The sequence below is a fragment of the Oncorhynchus masou genome, chromosome 9 (genome assembly GCF_036934945.1).
Source record: "Oncorhynchus masou masou isolate Uvic2021 chromosome 9, UVic_Omas_1.1, whole genome shotgun sequence".
NCBI lineage: Eukaryota > Metazoa > Chordata > Actinopteri > Salmoniformes > Salmonidae > Oncorhynchus > Oncorhynchus masou.
Genome location: NC_088220.1, coordinates 86,336,931 through 86,356,027, shown reverse-complemented (window position 1 = coordinate 86,356,027; position 19,097 = coordinate 86,336,931). Strand labels below are relative to the sequence as shown.

General features: G+C 43.1%; 1 protein-coding gene across 2 annotated transcripts in view; it reads left to right on the top strand.

Annotated features, from left to right (window-relative positions):
- Positions 1-19,097, top strand: part of LOC135546718 (transforming growth factor beta-1 proprotein-like) — a 45,424-nt gene that overhangs the window by 14,244 nt on the left and 12,083 nt on the right. For both annotated transcript variants that reach the window (XM_064975353.1, XM_064975352.1), the window contains exons 2-4: positions 3,518-3,787; positions 13,416-13,647; positions 14,083-14,233. In XM_064975353.1, coding sequence (XP_064831425.1) covers positions 3,518-3,787; positions 13,416-13,647; positions 14,083-14,233 — 653 coding nt within the window. The remainder of the gene's footprint in view (positions 1-3,517; positions 3,788-13,415; positions 13,648-14,082; positions 14,234-19,097) is intronic.

Genomic DNA, 19,097 nt, shown 5'->3' with positions numbered 1-19,097 from the left:
GTATTGAGCTGTAGCAGGGTTAGGGCTGGTATGAGCTGTAGCAGGGTTAGGGCTGGTATTGAGCTGCAGCAGGGTTAGGGCTGGTATTGAGCTGTAGCAGGGTTAGGGCTGGTATTGAGCTCTAACAGGGATAGGGCTGGTATTGAGCTGTAGTAGGGTTAGGGCTGGTATTGAGCTAACAGGGATAGGGCTGGTATTGAGCTGTAGCAGGGTTAGGGCTGGTACTGAGCTGTAGCAGGCTAATATTGAGCTGTAACAGGGTTTGGGCTGGTATTGAGCTGTAGCAGGGTTAGGGCTAATATTGAGCTATAGCAGGGTTAGGTTTAATATTGGGCTGTAGCAGAGTTAAGGCTAATATTGAGCTATAGCAGGGTTAGGGCTAATATTGAGCTGCAGCAGGGTTTGGGCTGGTATTGAGCGACAGCAGGCTGATGTAGCAGGGTGAGGGCTGGTATTGAGCGACAGCAGGCTGATGTAGCAGGGTGAGGGCAGGTATTGAGCTGTAGCAGGCTGATGTAACAGGGTGAGGGCAGGTATTGAGCTGTAGCAGGCTGATGTAACATGGTGAGGGCTGGTATTGAGCTGTAGCAGGCTGATGTAACAGGGTTAGGGCTGGTATTGAGCTGTATCAGGCTGATGTAACAGGGTGAGGGCTGGTATTGAGCTGTAGCAGGCTGATGTAACAGGGTTAGGGCTGGTATTGAGCTGTAGCAGGGTTAGGGCTGGTATTGCGCTGTAGCAGGCTGATGTAACAGGGTTAGGGCTGGTATTGAGCTGTATCAGGCTGATGTAACAGGGTGAGGGCTGGTATTGAGCTGTAGCAGGCTGATGTAACAGGGTGAGGGCAGGTATTGAGCCGTAACAGGCTGATGTAACAGGGTTAGGGCTGGTATTGAGCCGTAACAGGCTGATGTAACAGGGTGAGGGCAGGTATTGAGCTGTAGCAGGCTGATGTAACAGGGTGAGGGCAGGTATTGAGCTGTAGCAGGCTGATGTAACAGGGTGAGGGCTGGTATTGCGCTGTAGCAGGCTGATGTAACAGGGTGAGGGCTGGTATTGCGCTGTAGCAGGCTGATGTAACAGGGTGAGGGCTGGTATTGAGCTGTAGCAGGCTGATGTAACAGGGTGAGGGCTGGTATTGAGCTGTAGCAGGCTGATGTAACAGGGTTAGGGCTGGTATTGAGCTGTAGCAGGCTGATGTAACAGGGTTAGGGCTGGTATTGAGCTGTAGCAGGCTGATGTAACAGGGTGAGGGCAGGTATTGAGCTGTAGCAGGCTGATGTAACAGGGTGAGGGCAGGTATTGAGCTGTAGCAGGCTGATGTAACAGGGTGAGGGCAGGTATTGCGCTGTAGCAGGCTGATGTAACAGGGTTAGGGCTGGTATTGAGCGACAGCAGGGTTAGGGCTGGTATTGCGCTGTAGCAGGCTGATGTAACAGGGTTTGGGCTGGTATTGCGCTGTAGCAGGCTGATGTAACAGGGTTAGGGCTGGTATTGAGCTGTAGCAAGGTTAGGGCTGGTATTGAGCGACAGCAGGGTTTGGGCTGGTATTGCGCTGTAGCAGGCTGATGTAACAGGGTTTGGGCTGGTATTGAGCGACAGCAGGGTTAGGGCTGGTATTGAGCGACAGCAGGGTTAGGGCTGGTATTGAGCCGTAACAGGCTGATGTAACAGGGTGAGGGCAGGTATTGAGCTGTAACAGGCTGATGTAACAGGGTGAGGGCAGGTATTGAGCTGTAACAGGCTGATGTAACAGGGTGAGGGCTGGTATTGAGCCGTAACAGGCTGATGTAACAGGGTGAGGGCTGGTATTGAGCTGTAACAGGCTGATGTAACAGGGTGAGGGCTGGTATTGAGCTGTAGCAGGCTGATGTAACAGGGTGAGGGCAGGTATTGAGCTGTAGCAGGCTGATGTAACAGGGTGAGGGCAGGTATTGAGCCGTAACAGGCTGATGTAACAGGGTGAGGGCTGGTATTGAGCTGTAACAGGCTGATGTAACAGGGTGAGGGCAGGTATTGAGCTGTAGCAGGCTGATGTAACAGGGTGAGGGCTGGTATTGAGCTGTAGCAGGCTGATGTAACAGGGTGAGGGCTGGTATTGAGCTGTAGCAGGCTGATGTAACAGGGTTTGGGCAGGTATTGAGCTGTAGCAGGCTGATGTAACAGGGTTTGGGCTGGTATTGCGCTGTAGCAGGCTGATGTAACAGGGTGAGGGCTGGTATTGAGCTGTAGCAGGGTTTGGGCTGGTATTGAGCTGTAGCAGGGTTTGGGCTGGTATTGCGCTGTATCAGGCTGATGTAACAGGGTGAGGGCAGGTATTGAGCCATAACAGGCTGGGGCAAAACAGCGGTTTGGTCCTGGGCCAGACCCAGGGTGCCACACGCAGGCAGGCAGCTCCTCCCCCCTCTACCTCCTCCCTCTGTCTCTCTACCTCCTCCCTCTGTCTCTCTGCCTCCTCTCTCTATCTCTCTGCCTCTCCCCTCTGTCTCCCCCTTGTAGGTTTCCACACCGTATCTATGCGCATGTCTACTAGCGTTCGCTTTTCACTTCACTTTTTCACACCCTCTCTCTCTCGCTCTATGTAACATGTGACAGCTCTCTTCCTGTCCCTGCCTCCCACATCCCCTCTGCACCTCCTCCACCCTCATCCACCCTTCCCCTCATCCACACTTCCCTTCCCCCTCTCTCTGTACTATATATCTTTTCTCTCCATTATCTGGTCTGTCTCTGTCTGACTTATAACTGTGTGATAAAATGCCTGTTAAATGGATGGTGTTTAGAGCCATCAGTGGCTTGTCTCTGCTTCGCTGTACAAACCAGGAGGAATGTTCCTGCTCTACTCTGCCATGAACCACATATAGACTAGATATGATGCACACAGAGTGGTTTCTTATAAGGCAAGCCCAACAGTATAAGAGTACAGGTGTAATGGCTGGCTACTTGTTAGACAGGCAGCTGTACAGTTAATTGTATACTGTAGAGCAGAAGGACATGTAGGCTTCCCAGAGCTGAAGTAAACCCCAATGGTTGAAACACTATTGTTGATTCAAAAGAAGTCAGTTTGTTGATTTAATTTTTTTGCAACTAATCACATTGATGCGACGCGGCTACAGTACATTGATGCTATGTGACTACAGTACATTGACGCTACGCGGCTACAGTACATTGATGCTATGTGTCTACGGTACATTGATGCTACAGTACATTGATGCTATGTGCTACAGTACATTGATGCTATGTGGCTACGGTACATTGATGCTACGCGGCTACAGTACATTGATGCTATGTGGCTACGGTACATTGATGCTACGCGGCTACAGTACATTGATGCTACGCGGCTACAGTACATTCAATGCTACGCGGCTACAGTATATTGATGCTACACGACTACAGTACATTGATGCTACGCGGCTACAGTACATTGATGCTACGCGGCTACAGTACATTCATAAATAACAAGAGAACACTGTTGTCTCAACTGTTTCTCTCTCCCCTGCTCTCTCTCTGTGTGCCCCAGATAAGAATGTCACCAAGCACCAGATGCTGTTTAACCTGAATGAGATGAGGTCCAGCATTGGGGACTACCATCTACTCTCCAGCGCTGAGCTCCGCCTGCTCATCAAAACCACTAACATCCCGTCTGGCAGTGAGCAGCGCCTGGAGCTCTACAAGGGGCTGGGCGACAGCAGACGATACCTGGGATCACGCTTCGTCACCAACAAGTGGAGTGACCGCTGGTTGTCTTTTGACGTCACTGAAACCCTCAAGGAATGGCTGAAGGGGACCGGTGAGTCCAGACACATAACAGTCTGTAAGTCAGGTCATAGCCAGTTTAAGTCATCTGTAAGTCAGGTCATAGTCTGTATAAGTCAGGTCATAGCCAGTGTAAGTTAGGTCATAGCCAGTGTAAGTCATCTGTTAGTTAGGTCATAGCCAGTGTAAGTCATCTGTTAGTCAGGTCATAGCCAGTGTAAGTCATCTGTTAGTCAGGTCATAGCCAGTGTAAGTCATCTGTTAGTCAGGTCATAGCCAGTGTAAGTCAGGTCATAGCCAGTGTAAGTCATCTGTAAGTCAGGTCATAGCCAGTGTAAGTCAGGTCATAGCCAATGTAAGTCATCTGTAAGTCAGGTCATAGTCTGTATAAGTCAGGTCATAGCCAGTGTAAGTTAGGTCATAGCCAGTGTAAGTCATCTGTTAGTTAGGTCATAGCCAGTGTAAGTCATCTGTTAGTCAGGTCATAGCCAGTGTAAGTCATCTGTTAGTCAGGTCATAGCCGGTGTAAGTCATCTGTTAGTCAGGTCATAGCCAGTATAAGTCATCTGTTAGTCAGGTCATAGCCAGTGTAAGTCAGGTCATAGCCAGTGTAAGTCATCTGTTAGTTAGGTCATAGCCAGTGTAAGTCATCTGTAAGTCAGGTCATAGCCAGTGTAAGTCATCTGTTAGTCAGGTCATAGCCAGTGTAAGTCATCTGTAAGTCAGGCCATAGCCAGTGTAAGTCATCTGTTAGTCAGGTCATAGCCAGTGTAAGTCATCTGTAAGTCAGGTCATAGCCAGTGTAAGTCATCTGTTAGTCAGGTCATAGCCAGTGTAAGTCATCTGTAAGTCAGGCCATAGCCAGTGTAAGTCATCTGTTAGTTAGGTCATAGCCAGTGTAAGTCATCTGTTAGTCAGGTCATAGCCAGTGTAAGTCATCTGTTAGTCAGGTCATAGCCGGTGTAAGTCATCTGTTAGTCAGGTCATAGCCAGTGTAAGTCATCTGTTAGTTAGGTCATAGCCAGTGTAAGTCATCTGTAAGTCAGGTCATAGCCAGTGTAAGGCATCTGTTAGTCAGGTCATAGCCAGTGTAAGTCATCTGTAAGTCAGGTCATAGCCAGTGTAAGTCATCTGTTAGTCAGGTCATAGCCAGTGTAAGTCATCTGTTAGTCAGGTCATAGCCAGTGTAAGTCATCTGTTAGTCAGGTCATAGCCAGTGTAAGTCAGGTCATAGCCAGTGTAAGTCATCTGTAAGTCAGGTCATAGCCAGTGTAAGTCAGGTCATAGCCAATGTAAGTCATCTGTAAGTCAGGTCATAGTCTGTATGAGTCAGGTCATAGCCAGTGTAAGTTAGGTCATAGCCAGTGTAAGTCATCTGTTAGTCAGGTCGTAGCCAGTGTAAGTCATCTGTTAGTTAGGTCATAGCCAGTGTAAGTCATCTGTTAGTCAGGTCATAGCCAATGTAAGTCATCTGTAAGTCAGCCTGTATAAGTCCGGTCATAGATCAAATCAAATCAAATGTATTTATATAGCCCATCGTACATCAGCTGATATCTCAAAGTGCTGTACAGAAACCCAGCCTAAAACCCCAAACAGCAAGCAATGCAGGTGTAGAAGCACGGTGGCTAGGAAAAACTCCCTAGAAAGGCCAAAACCTAGGAAGAAATCTAGAGCGGAACCAGGCTATGAGGGGTGGCCAGTCCTCTTCTGGCTGTGCCGGGTAGAGAGGAACCAGGCCATGAGGGGTTGCCAGTCCTCTTCTGGCTGTGCCGGGTAGAGAGGAACCAGGCTATGAGGGGTGGCCAGTCCTCTTCTGGCAGTGCCGGGTAGATAGGAACCAGGCTATGAGGGGTGGCCAGTCCTCTTCTGGCTGTGCCGGGTAGAGAGGAACCAGGCTATGAGTGGTGGCCAGTCCTCTTCTGGCTGTGCCGGATAGAGATTATAACACATAGCCATTGTAAGTCATCTGTAAGTCAGGTCATAGCCAGTGTAAGTCAGGTCATAGCCAGTGTAAGTCATCTGTAAGTCAGGTCATAGCCAGTGTAAGTCATCTGTAAGTTAGATGATAGCCAGTGTAAGTCAGGTCATAGCCAGTGTAAGTCATCTGTAAGTTAGATGATAGCCAGTGTAAGTCAGGTCATAGCCTGTATAAGTCAGGTCATAGCCTGTATAAATCAGGTCATAGCCAGTGTAAGTCAGGTCATAGCCTGTATAAGTCAAGTCATAGCCAGTGTAAGAGGTCATAGCCTGTATAAGTCATGTGTAAGTTAGATGATAGCCAGCCCAGTGTTGTGACTGTGTCTCGGAATCTTCAGTCATTTTTGGAATTAACATAAAATGTATGGCAATCTATTCTAACTCTGGAATAGTATCATTTTTTTATGTCTGAGTTTCTAGTAGATAGACCATGTAGTTCTAGAGAACATAGATGAATTAATGAACAAAGCATCTAATTAACATTGGCATTATTTTAGATTCACTTTGCAACTCTTCCAACTTTTAACTTTTAGCCCAATTGACAACAGATACATACTGACATAGGGGGGAATTCCGACCAGATTTAAGCACCTATAAAAGCACTAGGGGGAGAGGGGAGGGGGGGGGTAGAGATCTAAGAAATTAAATTGTGTCTACAGATACGCTGTATTCTGACCTTGACTTCGTTCCCTTATAAATCCCCACCATCTTTATGATCGATGAAACGATGAATAAGTTCGAGGCAACCTGCCGGTTTACCGAGTGGGACAGCATGGACTTTATATTTCCTGATAGAAATAACACCATTCTTTAATGCACTGTTATTTACAAATTGATAAGAGCTATTGATAGGAACTAGGTAAATGGGGAAGCCGTTTGGATTAAGGGGGATTGTAAATGTAAATTATTGTTGTTTTAGCTCTGTTTTACCTTATGATCGCTGGAGACACGTGTGAAAACCAGTCATATATTATCAGCCAACTGAAGCATATCGACCTATGACCTTTTCCATAGTGAAGTTGATGAAATTCTTGCCTTATAACTTGGGGATCAAATTTGGAGACTTCTGCACTATAGGCTTCTGTACTGTAGCCATGCGTAAATTACAGTGTAGCGCCAAACGAGTTGATTTATGAGTTATAGAATATTCTAATTATATACCCAGACTTTTTACTGTATTTTTGTTTTATTTTAATTTTTACAATGTGTATGGTGTTAAATATTAGTCACTTTCGGGCAGCTACCGTCAGTTATACCCACATACATGTATATCTGTCACTGATTATAGGGCCGTGTCGCCTATTTGAATCGTTATGGAACTCAGACCGTAGCCGTTTAAACCTGGGTATACTCGAATTTGTATACATTGTTTGTCTTCAGGAAGGCAGTGAGTTGCTGAGCAACAGCCTTTTCTAAAAATTTTGAGAGGAATGGAAGATTCGATATAGGCCAATAGTTTTTAATATTTTCTGGGTCAAGGTTTGGCTTTTCAAGAGAGGCTTTATTACTGTCACTTTTAGTGAGTTTGGTACACATTCGGTGGATAGAGAGCCGTTTATTATGTTCAACATAGGAGGGCCAAGCACAGGAAGCAGCTCTTTCAGTAGTTTAGTTGGAATAGGGTCCAGTATGCAGCTTGAAGGTTTAGAGGCTACATATGATGACAGAGTTTTCAAAACAATCGCCTTCCGGATGGATAACCTACAAAATCATCACGATATCATTCTGCCAGGTAGGTCCTACTTTACAGTCATCCTATAGAAACGTTCATTCAAATAACGCATGCTTACGCATCACAAAGATTCAACCACCACTTCAGACTAAACTTTTTCAATGCTTGATTCGCATAACTCAAATCAAAATCAAATCAAATGTATTTATAAAGCCCTTCTTACATCAGCTGATATCTCAAAGTGCTGTACAGAAACCCAGCCTAAAACCCCAAACAGCAAGCAATGCAGGTGTAGAAGCACAGTGGCTAGGAGAAACTCCCTAGAAAGGCCAAAACCTTGGAAGAAAGCTAGAGAGGAACCAGGCTATGTTGGTGGCCAGTCCTCTTCTGGCTGTGCCGGGTGGAGATTATAACAGAACATGGCCAAGATGTTCAAATGTTCATAGATGACCAGCATTGTCAAATAATAATAATCACAGTAGTTGTCGAGTGTGCAACAAGTCAGCACCTCAGGAGTAAATGTCAGTTGGCTTTTCATAGTCGATCATTGAGAGTATCTCTACCGCTCCAGCTGTCTCTAGAGAGTTGAATACAGCAGGTCTGGGACAGGTAGCACGTCCGGTGAACAGGTCAGGGTTCCATAGCCGCAGGCAGAACAGTTGAAACTGGAGCAGCAGCATGGCCAGGTGGACTGGGGACAGCAAGGAGTCATCATGTCAGGTAGTCCTGGGGCATGGTCCTAGGGCTCAGGTCCTCCGAGAGAGAGAAAGAAAGAGAGAAAGAGAGAATTAGAGAAAGCACACTTAAATTCACACAGGACACCGAATAGGACAGGAGAAATACTCCAGATATAACAAACTGACCCCAGCCCCCCGACACATAAACTACTGCAGCATAAATACTGGAGGCTGAGACAGGAGGGGTTAGGAGACACTGTGACCGCATCCGAGGACACCCCCGGACAGGGCCAAACAGGAAGGATATAACCCCACCCACTTTGCCAAAGCACAGCCCCCACACCACTAGAGGGATATCTTCAACCACCAACTTACCATCCTGAGACAAGGCTGAGTATAGCCCACAAAGATCTCCGCCATGGCACAACCCAAGGGGGGGCGCCAACCCAGACAGGATGACCACATCAGTGAATCAACCCACTCAGGTGACGCACCCCTTCCAGGGACGGCATGAGAGAGCCCCAGCAAGCCAGTGACTCAGCCCCTGTAATAGGGTTAGAGGCAGAGAATCCCAGTGGAAAGAGGGGAACCGGCCAGGCAGAGACAGCAAAGGCGGTTCGATGCTCCAGAGCCTTTCCGTTCACCTTCCCACTCCTGGGCCAGACTACACTCAATCATATGACCCACTGAAGAGATGAGTCTTCAGTAAAGACTTAAAGGTTGAGACCGAGTTTGCGTCTCTGACATGGGTAGGCAGACCATTCCATAAAAATGGAGCTCTATAGGAGAAAGCCCTGCCTCCAGCTGTTTGCTTAGAAATTCTAGGGACAATTAGGAGGTCTGCGTCTTGTGACCGTAGCGTACGTGTAAGTATGTACGGCAGGACCAAATCAGCGACATAGGTAGGAGCAAGCCCATGTAATGCGTTGTAGGTTAGCAGTAAAACCTTGAAATCAGCCCTTGCTTTGACAGGAAGCCAGTGTAGAGAGGCTAGCACTGGAGTAATATGATCAAATTTTTTGGTTCTAGTCAGGATTCTAGCAGCCGTATTTAGCACTAACTGAAGTTTATTTAGTGCTTTATCCGGGTAGCCGGAAAGTAGAGCATTGCAGTAGTCTAACCTAGAAGTGACAAAAGCATGGATTAATATTTCTGCATCATTTTTGGACAGAAAGTTTCTGATTTTTGCAATGTTACGTAGATGGAAAAAAGCTGTCCTTTAAATGGTCTTGATATGTTCTTCAAAGGAGAGATCAGGGTCCAGAGTAACGCCGAGGTCCTTCACAGTTTTATTTGAGACAACTGTACAACCATTAAGATTAATTGTCAGATTCAACAGAAGATCTCTTTGTTTCTTGGGACCTAGAACAAGCATCTTTGTTTTGTCTGAATTTAAAAGTAGAAAGTTTGCAGCCATCCACTTCCTTATGTCTGAAACACATGCTTCTAGCAAGGGCAATTTTGGGGCTTCACCATGTTTCATTGAAATGTACAGCTGTGTGTCATCCGCATAGCAGTGAAAGTTAACATTATGTTTTTGAATGACATCCCCAAGAGGTAAAATATATAGTGAAAACAATAGGATTGGAGGTGGTCTTTATCCTAGTGTGATTGCTAAGGCGAACACCGCCATGTTTAGTTTTGCCCAACCTAGGTCGAGTCACAGACACGGTCTCAATGGGGATAGCTGAGCTGACTACACTGACTGTGCTAGTAGCAGACTCCACTATGCTGGCAGGCTGGCTAACAGCCTGCTGCCTGGCCTGCACCCTATTTCATTGTGGAGCTAGAGGAGTTTAGAGCCCTGTCTAACCCATTGTTCACTTTAGTTAGCATTTACTGGTGTATATATATCATGGTGTACAATAGAGAAATCACGCACAAAGTAGCCTATCACAAAGTAGCCTATCACAAAGTAGCCAATCACAAAGTAGCCTATCACAAAGTAGCCAATCACAAAGTAGCCAATCACAAAGTTTTTGTTTATCCTTTTAAACTCGGAAAAGAGACCCTTAAACCCAAACTTGGACCACACACCCCCTCCACTGAATAGTAGGCTAATGTTTGCTTAGCAATGTTTGCAGTTAGCCACGGATTCCTTACAAACCAATTGTTGTTGAATTTGCAATTTCCAACTTGTTGTGTAATGTTTTTGTCCAATGGCTGATGAGCAACGATACTTTTTATCTATAATTTATCTTCATCTGAGAAGGATTGAAAAGGATTTGCCAGTAGATTGTCGACTTGATTCATGATGATGACTCCTTGTCTAACTCTCTAGCTAAGATTTTGAAAGTATGATGTTGACATGATCCGTCCAATCAAAGTTACGGTAGATGTAATGTGATTTCACGTCCTTTCATCTGTGGCCAATGACCTTGAGCCTTCTTGGATGGGTACTTCTAATGTAACTCTATGGCAGCACGCAAGGGGCTTGAATGTTCGAGCTCTACCCTTAGATTTGGCAGTGACGTAGTGTCCCCATGAGTGACAGAACACAGAGCCAATCACGGCGCAACTAGAGAACATTACCAACCCTACGCTCTGTATTTTCTGCTGGCTGCCCAAACCACCACAGAAAGCACTGAGCTGGGCTGGAGCACCTGCATTTTGGAGCTGCCTAAAAAATGCAAAACAGGCAACTAAAAAATAATATATGTATATATATATATATTTATTTATTTAGCTCCGAAGGTGGTGCTGAAATCATGTGGGGCTGAAACAGGTGGGGCTCTGGGTTCGGGCTCTGTCCTGAAGGACGAGTCGCACACTGATGAGTTTCCTTTCTCTGACACTTGTGGTTGTGGTTGTTCCCTGAGGATTGCTAGCCAATAGGGGATCATATTGGACCATGTAGCCTATTGCAATCATTATGGAACTCAGACCACACTTAGCAGGTTGAACCTGGAGCCTGGCGCGCGGTTCACCACAACTGGACCTGTGTCTTCACAGTTCCTTGATTAGTGAGGATTATCAGGTTAGATTTATAGACTAGTATATAAACTACTGTTCAACCCCTATTGTACACTTCCAATATTTCATGATTTGAACAATTTAATCTTTTTCATGATGAATTTAACCACTGTATTTTTGATTCACCAATATATTTTAAAAATCAACCAATCGGGGTGCTGAATATGCATGTATTCCCATGGCTTTGGTTCATAAAAACGGTCATGATGCTCCCTGGACATGATGCTCCCTGGTCATGATGCTCCCTGGTCGTGATGCTCCCTGGTCATGATGCTCCCTGGTCATGATGCTCCCTGGTCATGATGCTCCCTGGTCATGATGCTCCCAGGTCATGATGCTCCCAGGTCATGATGCTCCCTGGTCATGATGCTCCCTGGTCATGATGCTCCCTGGTCATGATGCTCCCTGGTCATGATGCTCCCTGGTCATGATGCTCCCAGGTCATGATGCTCCCAGTTCATGATGCTCCCTGGTCATGATGCTCCCTGGTCATGATGCTCCCTGGTCATGATGCTCCCTGGTCATGATACTCCCTGGTCATGATGCTCCCTGGTCATGATGCTCCCAGTTCATGATGCTCCCTGGTCATGATGCTCCCTGGTCATGATGCTCCCTGGTCATGATGCTCCCAGGTCATGATGCTCCCTGGTCATGATGCTCCCTGGTCATGATGCTCCCAGTTCATGATGCTCCCAGGTCATGATGCTCCCTGGTCATGATGCTCCCTGGTCATGATGCTCCCAGTTCATGATGCTCCCTGGTCATGATGCTCCCAGGTCATGATGCTCCCTGGTCATGATGCTCCCTGGTCATGATGCTCCCTGGTCATGATGCTCCCAGGTCATGATGCTCCCTGGTCATGATGCTCCCAGGTCATGATGCTCCCAGTTCATGATGCTCCCTGGTCATGATGCTCCCAGGTCATGATGCTCCCTGGTCATGATGCTCCCAGTTCATGATGCTCCCTGGTCATGATGCTCCCTGGTCATGATGCTCCCTGGTCATGATGCTCCCAGGTCATGATGCTCCCTGGTCATGATGCTCCCTGGTCATGATGCTCCCTGGTCATGATGCTCCCTGGTCATGATGCTCCCAGTTCATGATGCTCCCTGGTCATGATGCTCCCTGGTCATGATGCTCCCAGTTCATGATGCTCCCTGGTCATGATGCTCCCTGGTCATGATGCTCCCTGGTCATGATGCTCCCAGTTCATGATGCTCCCTGGTCATGATGCTCCCAGTTCATGATGCTCCCTGGTCATGATGCTCCCTGGTCATGATGCTCCCTGGTCATGATGCTCCCTGGTCATGATGCTCCCAGGTCATGATGCTCCCTGGTCATGATGCTCCCTGGTCATGATGCTCCCTGGTCATGATGCTCCCAGGTCATGATGCTCCCTGGTCATGATGCTCCCTGGTCATGATGCTCCCAGTTCATGATGCTCCCAGGTCATGATGCTCCCTGGTCATGATGCTCCCAGTTCATGATGCTCCCTGGTCATGATGCTCCCAGTTCATGATGCTCCCTGGTCATGATGCTCCCTGGTCATGATGCTCCCTGGTCATGATGCTCCCTGGTCATGATGCTCCCAGGTCATGATGCTCCCAGTTCATGATTCTCCCAGATCATTTATTACAACAGCGTTTCAACCCTTAGTTTTTCACCAGGCATCCATTTTACATTAATCCCTAATATTCTGATCCGTTCTATCCATGTATTCCAGTGAGTCTGTGGAGGAAATTATAATTTAAAGATACACCAAATTTTAAATGGTTGACTTTATTAAGATACATGTGCTGAAAACCCCATTGAATGGAAAAATCCACAAGAAAATGTGTTGACCAGCAAGTGGGAGGGTTCTTAGCAGTTGAATGAAAGGTATTGAGCGCGCGCAAGGGAACCACGCCTGCAAAGCCCATTTAAAAAGTGAGTCTGAACACCAACTACTGAGAAGTGCATAGGAAAGGCATACATACGTGAGTCTGAGTCCCAGTTTAAATATTAAACACGAAAAACGTTGATTTCATGCTGAACCTCTCATAATAAACACCAATAGTATTCACTAAGTAGATGGTTTATATTTAGGATAATGTTTTACACAGCTTTGTCATTTTATTCTTTAAAAAAAAAAAAAATCTTATTTAATTTTTCCATATATTTTACATTTGATAAGACAGAAGAACAGAAATAATTACAGAAACCTGTAAAAAATCTGAAGTACCCAAAATGGCCACTAGATGTATTTTATAGATGACATAAAATCCTTGAAAGATACCACCATTTTGGTAGTTTTGCTGAAAGTTTCCATCACTATACACTCCCTTTGCAACGCTAACTGTGTCTCTGCTCTCGTTGTGTTTCAGAGGAAGAGCAGGGCTTTGAGCTGAAGCTGTACTGTGAGTGTGGTAAACCCGTGGAAAAGTTCCTCTTCAGTATCTCTGGGTTGGACAGCGGGGTGCGAGGTGACGTGGCTGGTCTAGCCAAGAACATGAGGAAGCCTCATATCTTGGCCATGTCCATCCCCCAGAACTACAGCTCACAGCTCACCTCCTCGCGTAAGAAACGGGCCGCCGCCACAGAGGACACCTGCACAGAGTAAGGACTGCTACGTCTGTCTGCCTGTCTGTCTGCCTGTCTGTCTGTCTGTCTGTCTGCCTGCCTGCCTGTCTGCCTGCCTGCCTGCCTGCCTGCCCGCCTGCCTGCCTGTCTGTCTGTCTGCCTGTCTGTCTGTCTGTCTGTCTGTCTGTCTGTCTGTCTGCCTGTCTGGAGGTCTGTCTGTCTGTCTGTCTGTCTGTCAATTCAATTGTCTGTCTGTCTGGAGGTCTGTCTGTCTGTCTGTCTGTCTGTCTGTCTGTCTGTCAATTCAATTGTCTGTCTGTCTGGAGGTCTGTCTGTCTGTCTGTCTGGAGGTCTGTCTGGAGGTCTGTCTGTCTGTCTGTCTGTCTGTCTGTCTGTCTGTCTGTCTGTCTGTCTGTCTGTCTGTCTGTCTGTCTGTCTCACCCTAACATCTTCCTGCCTTCTGTTCTTCAGTAAAACAGAGAACTGTTGCGTGAGGAAACTCTACATCGACTTCAGGAAAGATCTGGGCTGGAAGTGGATCCACCAGCCAAAAGGTTACCATGCCAACTACTGCATGGGCTCATGCACCTACATCTGGAATGCTGAAAACAAATACTCTCAGGTACAGTTCTAGAATACTCTCAGGTGCAGTTCTAGAATATTATCAGGTACAGTTCTAGAATACTCTCAGGTACAGTTCTAGAATACTCTCAGGTACAGTTCTAGAATATTATCAGGTACAGTTCTAGAATATTATCAGGTACAGTTCTAGAATATTATCATGTACAGTTCTAGAATACTCTCAGGTACAGTTCTAGAATATTATCAGGTACAGAATACTCAGGTACAGTTCTAGATATTATCAGGTACAGTTCTAGAATATTCTCAGTTCTAGTACAGTTCTAGAATACTCTCAGGTACAGTTCTAGAATATTATCAGGTACAGTTCTAGAATATTATCAGGTACAGTTCTAGAATACTCTCAGGTACAGTTCTAGAATATTATCAGGTACAGTTCTAGAATATTATCAGGTACAGTTCTAGAATACTCTCAGGTACAGTTCTAGAATATTATCAGGTACAGTTCTAGAATATTATCAGGTACAGTTCTAGAATACTCTCAGGTACAGTTCTAGAATACTCTCAGGTACAGTTCTAGAATATTATCAGGTACAGTTCTAGAATATTATCATGTACAGTTCTAGAATATTATCAGGTACAGTTCTAGAATACTCTACAGTTCTAGAATATTATCAGGTACAGTTCTAGAATATTATCAGTTCTAGAATACTACAGTTCTAGAATATTATCAGGTACAGTTCTAGAATATTATCAGGTACAGTTCTAGAATATTATCAGGTACAGTTCTAGAATATTATCAGGTACAGTTCTAGAATACTCTCAGGTTCTACAGTTCAGGTACAGTCTAGAATATTATCAGGTACAGTTCTAGAATATTCTCAGGTACAGTTCTAGAATACTCTCAGGTACAGTTCTAGAATATTATCATCAGGTATTATTATCAGGTACAGTTCTAGAATATTATCAGGTACAGTTCTAGAATATTATCAGGTACAGTTCTAGAATACTCTCAGGTACAGTTCTAGAATATTATCAGGTACAGTTCTAGAATATTATCAGGTACAGTTCTAGAATACTCTCAGGTACAGTTCTAGAATACTCTCAGGTAGAGTTCTAGAATATTATCTGCTACAGTTCTAGAATACTCTCAGGTACAGTTCTAGAATATTATCAGGTACAGTTCTATAATATTATCAGGTACAGTTCTAGAATATTCTCAGGTACAGTTCTAGAATATTATCAGGTACAGTTCTAGAATATTATCAGGTACAGTTCTAGAATATTATCAGGTACAGTTCTAGAATACTCTTAGGTACAGTTCTAGAATATTCTCAGGTACAGTTCTAGAATATTATCAGGTACAGTTCTAGAATATTATCAGGTACAGTTCTAGAATATTATCTCAGGTACAGTTCTAGAATATTATCAGGTACAGTTCTAGAATATTATCTCACAGTTCTAGAATATTATCAGTTCTAGAATATTATCAGGTACAGTTCTAGAATATTATCTGTACAGTTCTAGAATACTCTCAGGTACAGTTCTAGAATATTATCAGGTACAGTTCTAGAATATTATCAGGTACAGTTCTAGAATATTATCAGGTACAGTTCTAGAATATTCTCAGGTACAGTTCTAGGTAATACTAGAATATTATCAGGTATTATCAGTTCTAGAATATTATCAGGTACAGTTCTAGAATATTATCAGGTACAGTTCTAGAATATTATCAGGTAGAGTTCTAGAATATTATCTGTACAGTTCTAGAATATTATCAGCTACAGTTCTAGAATATTATCAGTTCTAGAATATTATCTGCTACAGTTCTAGAATACAGGTACAGTTCTAGAATATTCAGGTACAGTTCTAGAATATTATCTGTACAGTTCTAGAATATTATCTGCTACAGTTCTAGAATATTATCAGGTACAGTTCTAGAATATTATCTGCTACAGTTCTAGAATACAGTACAGTTCTAGAATATTATCAGGTACAGTTCTAGAATATTATCTACAGTTCTAGAATATTATCTGTACAGTTCTAGAATATTAGGTACAGTTCTAGAATATTATCTGCTACAGTTCTAGAATACTCTCAGGTACAGTTCTAGAATATTCTCAGGTACAGTTCTAGAATATTATCAGGTACAGTTCTAGAATACTCTCAGGTACAGTTCTAGAATATTATCAGGTACAGTTCTAGAATATTCTCAGGTACAGTTCTAGAATATTCTCTACAGGTACAGTTCTAGAATATTATCAGGTACAGTTCTAGAATATTAGGTACAGGTACAGTTCTAGAATACTCTCAGGTACAGTTCTAGAATATTCAGGTCTAGAATATTACAGTTCTAGAATATTCTCAGGTATTCTCAGGTACAGTTCTATAATATTATCAGGTACAGTTCTAGAATATTCTCAGGTACAGTTCTAGAATATTATCAGGTACAGTTCTAGAATACTATCAGGTACAGTTCTAGAATATTATCAGGTACAGTTCTAGAATACAGTTCTAGAATACTATCAGGTACAGTTCTAGTTCTAGAATATTCATATTATCAGGTACAGTTCTAGAATACTCTCAGGTACAGTTCTAGAATATTATCAGGTACAGTTCTAGAATATTATCAGGTACAGTTCTAGAATATTATCAGGTACAGTTCTAGAATACTCTCAGGTACAGTTCTAGAATACTATCAGGTAGAGTTCTAGAATATTATCTGAATATTCTCAGGTACAGTTCTAGAATATTATCAGGTACAGTTCTAGAATATTATCAGGTTCTAGAATACAGGTACAGTTCTAGAATATTATCAGGTACAGTTCTAGAATACTCTCAGGTACAGTTCTAGAATACTATCAGGTACAGTTCTAGAATATTATCAGGTACAGTTCTAGAATACTCTCAGGTACAGTTCTAGAATATTATCAGGTACGGTTCTAGGGTACAGTTCTAGAATATTATCAGGTACAGTTCTAGAATATTATCAGGTACAGTTCTAGAATATTCTCAGGTACAGTTCTAGAATATTCTCAGGTACAGTTCTAGAATATTATCAGGTACAGTTCTAGAATACTCTCAGGTACAGTTCTAGAATATTATCAGGTACAGTTCTAGAATACACTCAGGTACAGTTCTAGAATACTCTCAGGTACAGTTCTAGAATATTATCAGGTACAGTTCTAGAATATTATCAGGTACAGTTCTAGAATATTATCTGCTACAGTTCTAGAATACTCTCAGGTACAGTTCTAGAATATTATCAGGTACAGTTCTAGAATATTATCAGGTACAGTTCTAGAATACTCTCAGGTACAGTTCTAGAATATTATCAGGTACAGTTCTAGAATATTATCATGTACAGTTCTAGAATACTCTCAGGTACAGTTCTAGAATATTATCAGGTACAGTTCTAGAATATTCAGTTCTAGAATACTCTCAGGTACTAGGTTCTAGAATATTATCAGTTCTAGAATATTCAGGTACAGTTCTAGAATATTATTCTATAATATTATCAGGTACAGTTCTAGAATATTATCAGGTACAGTTCTAGAATACTATCAGGTACAGTTCTAGAATATTATCATCAGTTCTAGAATACAGGTACAGTTCTAGAATATTATCATGTACAGTTCTAGAATACTCTCAGGTACAGTTCTAGAATATTATCATGTACAGTTCTAGAATATTATCAGGTACAGTTCTAGAATATTATCAGGTACAGTTCTAGAATATTATCAGGTACAGTTCTAGAATACTCTCAGGTACAGTTCTAGAATATTATCTGCTAGAGTTCTAGAATATTATCTGCTACAGTTCTAGAATATTATCAGGTACAGTTCTAGAATATTATCAGGTACAGTTCTAGAATATTATCAGGTACAGTTCTAGAATACTCTCAGGTACAGTTCTAGAATATTATCAGGTACAGTTCTAGAATATTATCAGGTACAGTTCTAGAATACTCTCAGGTACAGTTCTATAATACTATCAGGTAGAGTTCTAGAATATTATCTGCTACAGTTCTAGAATATTATCAGGTACAGTTCTAGAATATTATCAGGTACAGTTCTAGAATATTATCAGGTACAGTTCTAGAATACTCTCAGGTACAGTTCTATAATACTATCAGGTACAGTTCTAGAATATTATCAGGTACAGTTCTAGAATATTCTCAGGTACAGTTCTAGAATACTCTCAGGTACAGTTCTAGAATATTATCAGGTACAGTTCTAGAATATTATCAGGTACAGTTCTAGAATATTATCAGGTACAGTTCTAGAATATTATCAGGTACAGTTCTAGAATATTATCAGGTACAGTTCTAGAATATTATCAGGTACAGTTCTAGAATACTCTCAGGTAGAGTTCTAGAATATTATCTGCTACAGTTCTAGAATACTCTCAGGTACAGTTCTAGAATATTCTCAGGTACAGTTCTAGAATATTATCAGGTACAGTTCTAGAATATTATCAGGTACAGTTCTAGAATATTATCAGGTACAGTTCTAGAATACTATCAGGTACAGTTCTAGAATATTATCAGGTACAGTTCTAGAATATTATCAGTTCTAGTACAGTTCTAGAATACTCTCTCAGGTACAGTTCTAGAATATTATCAGGTACAGTTCTAGAATATTATCAGGTACAGTTCTAGAATATTATCAGGTAGAGTTCTAGAATATTATCTGCTACAGTTCTAGAATATTATCAGGTACAGTTCTAGAATATTATCAGGTACAGTTCTTGAATATTATCAGGTACAGTTCTAGAATATTATCAGGTAGAGTTCTAGAATATTATCTGCTACAGTTCTAGAATATTATCTGCTACAGTTCTAGAATATTATCAGGTACAGTTCTAGAATATTATCTGCTACAGTTCTAGAATACTCTCAGGTACAG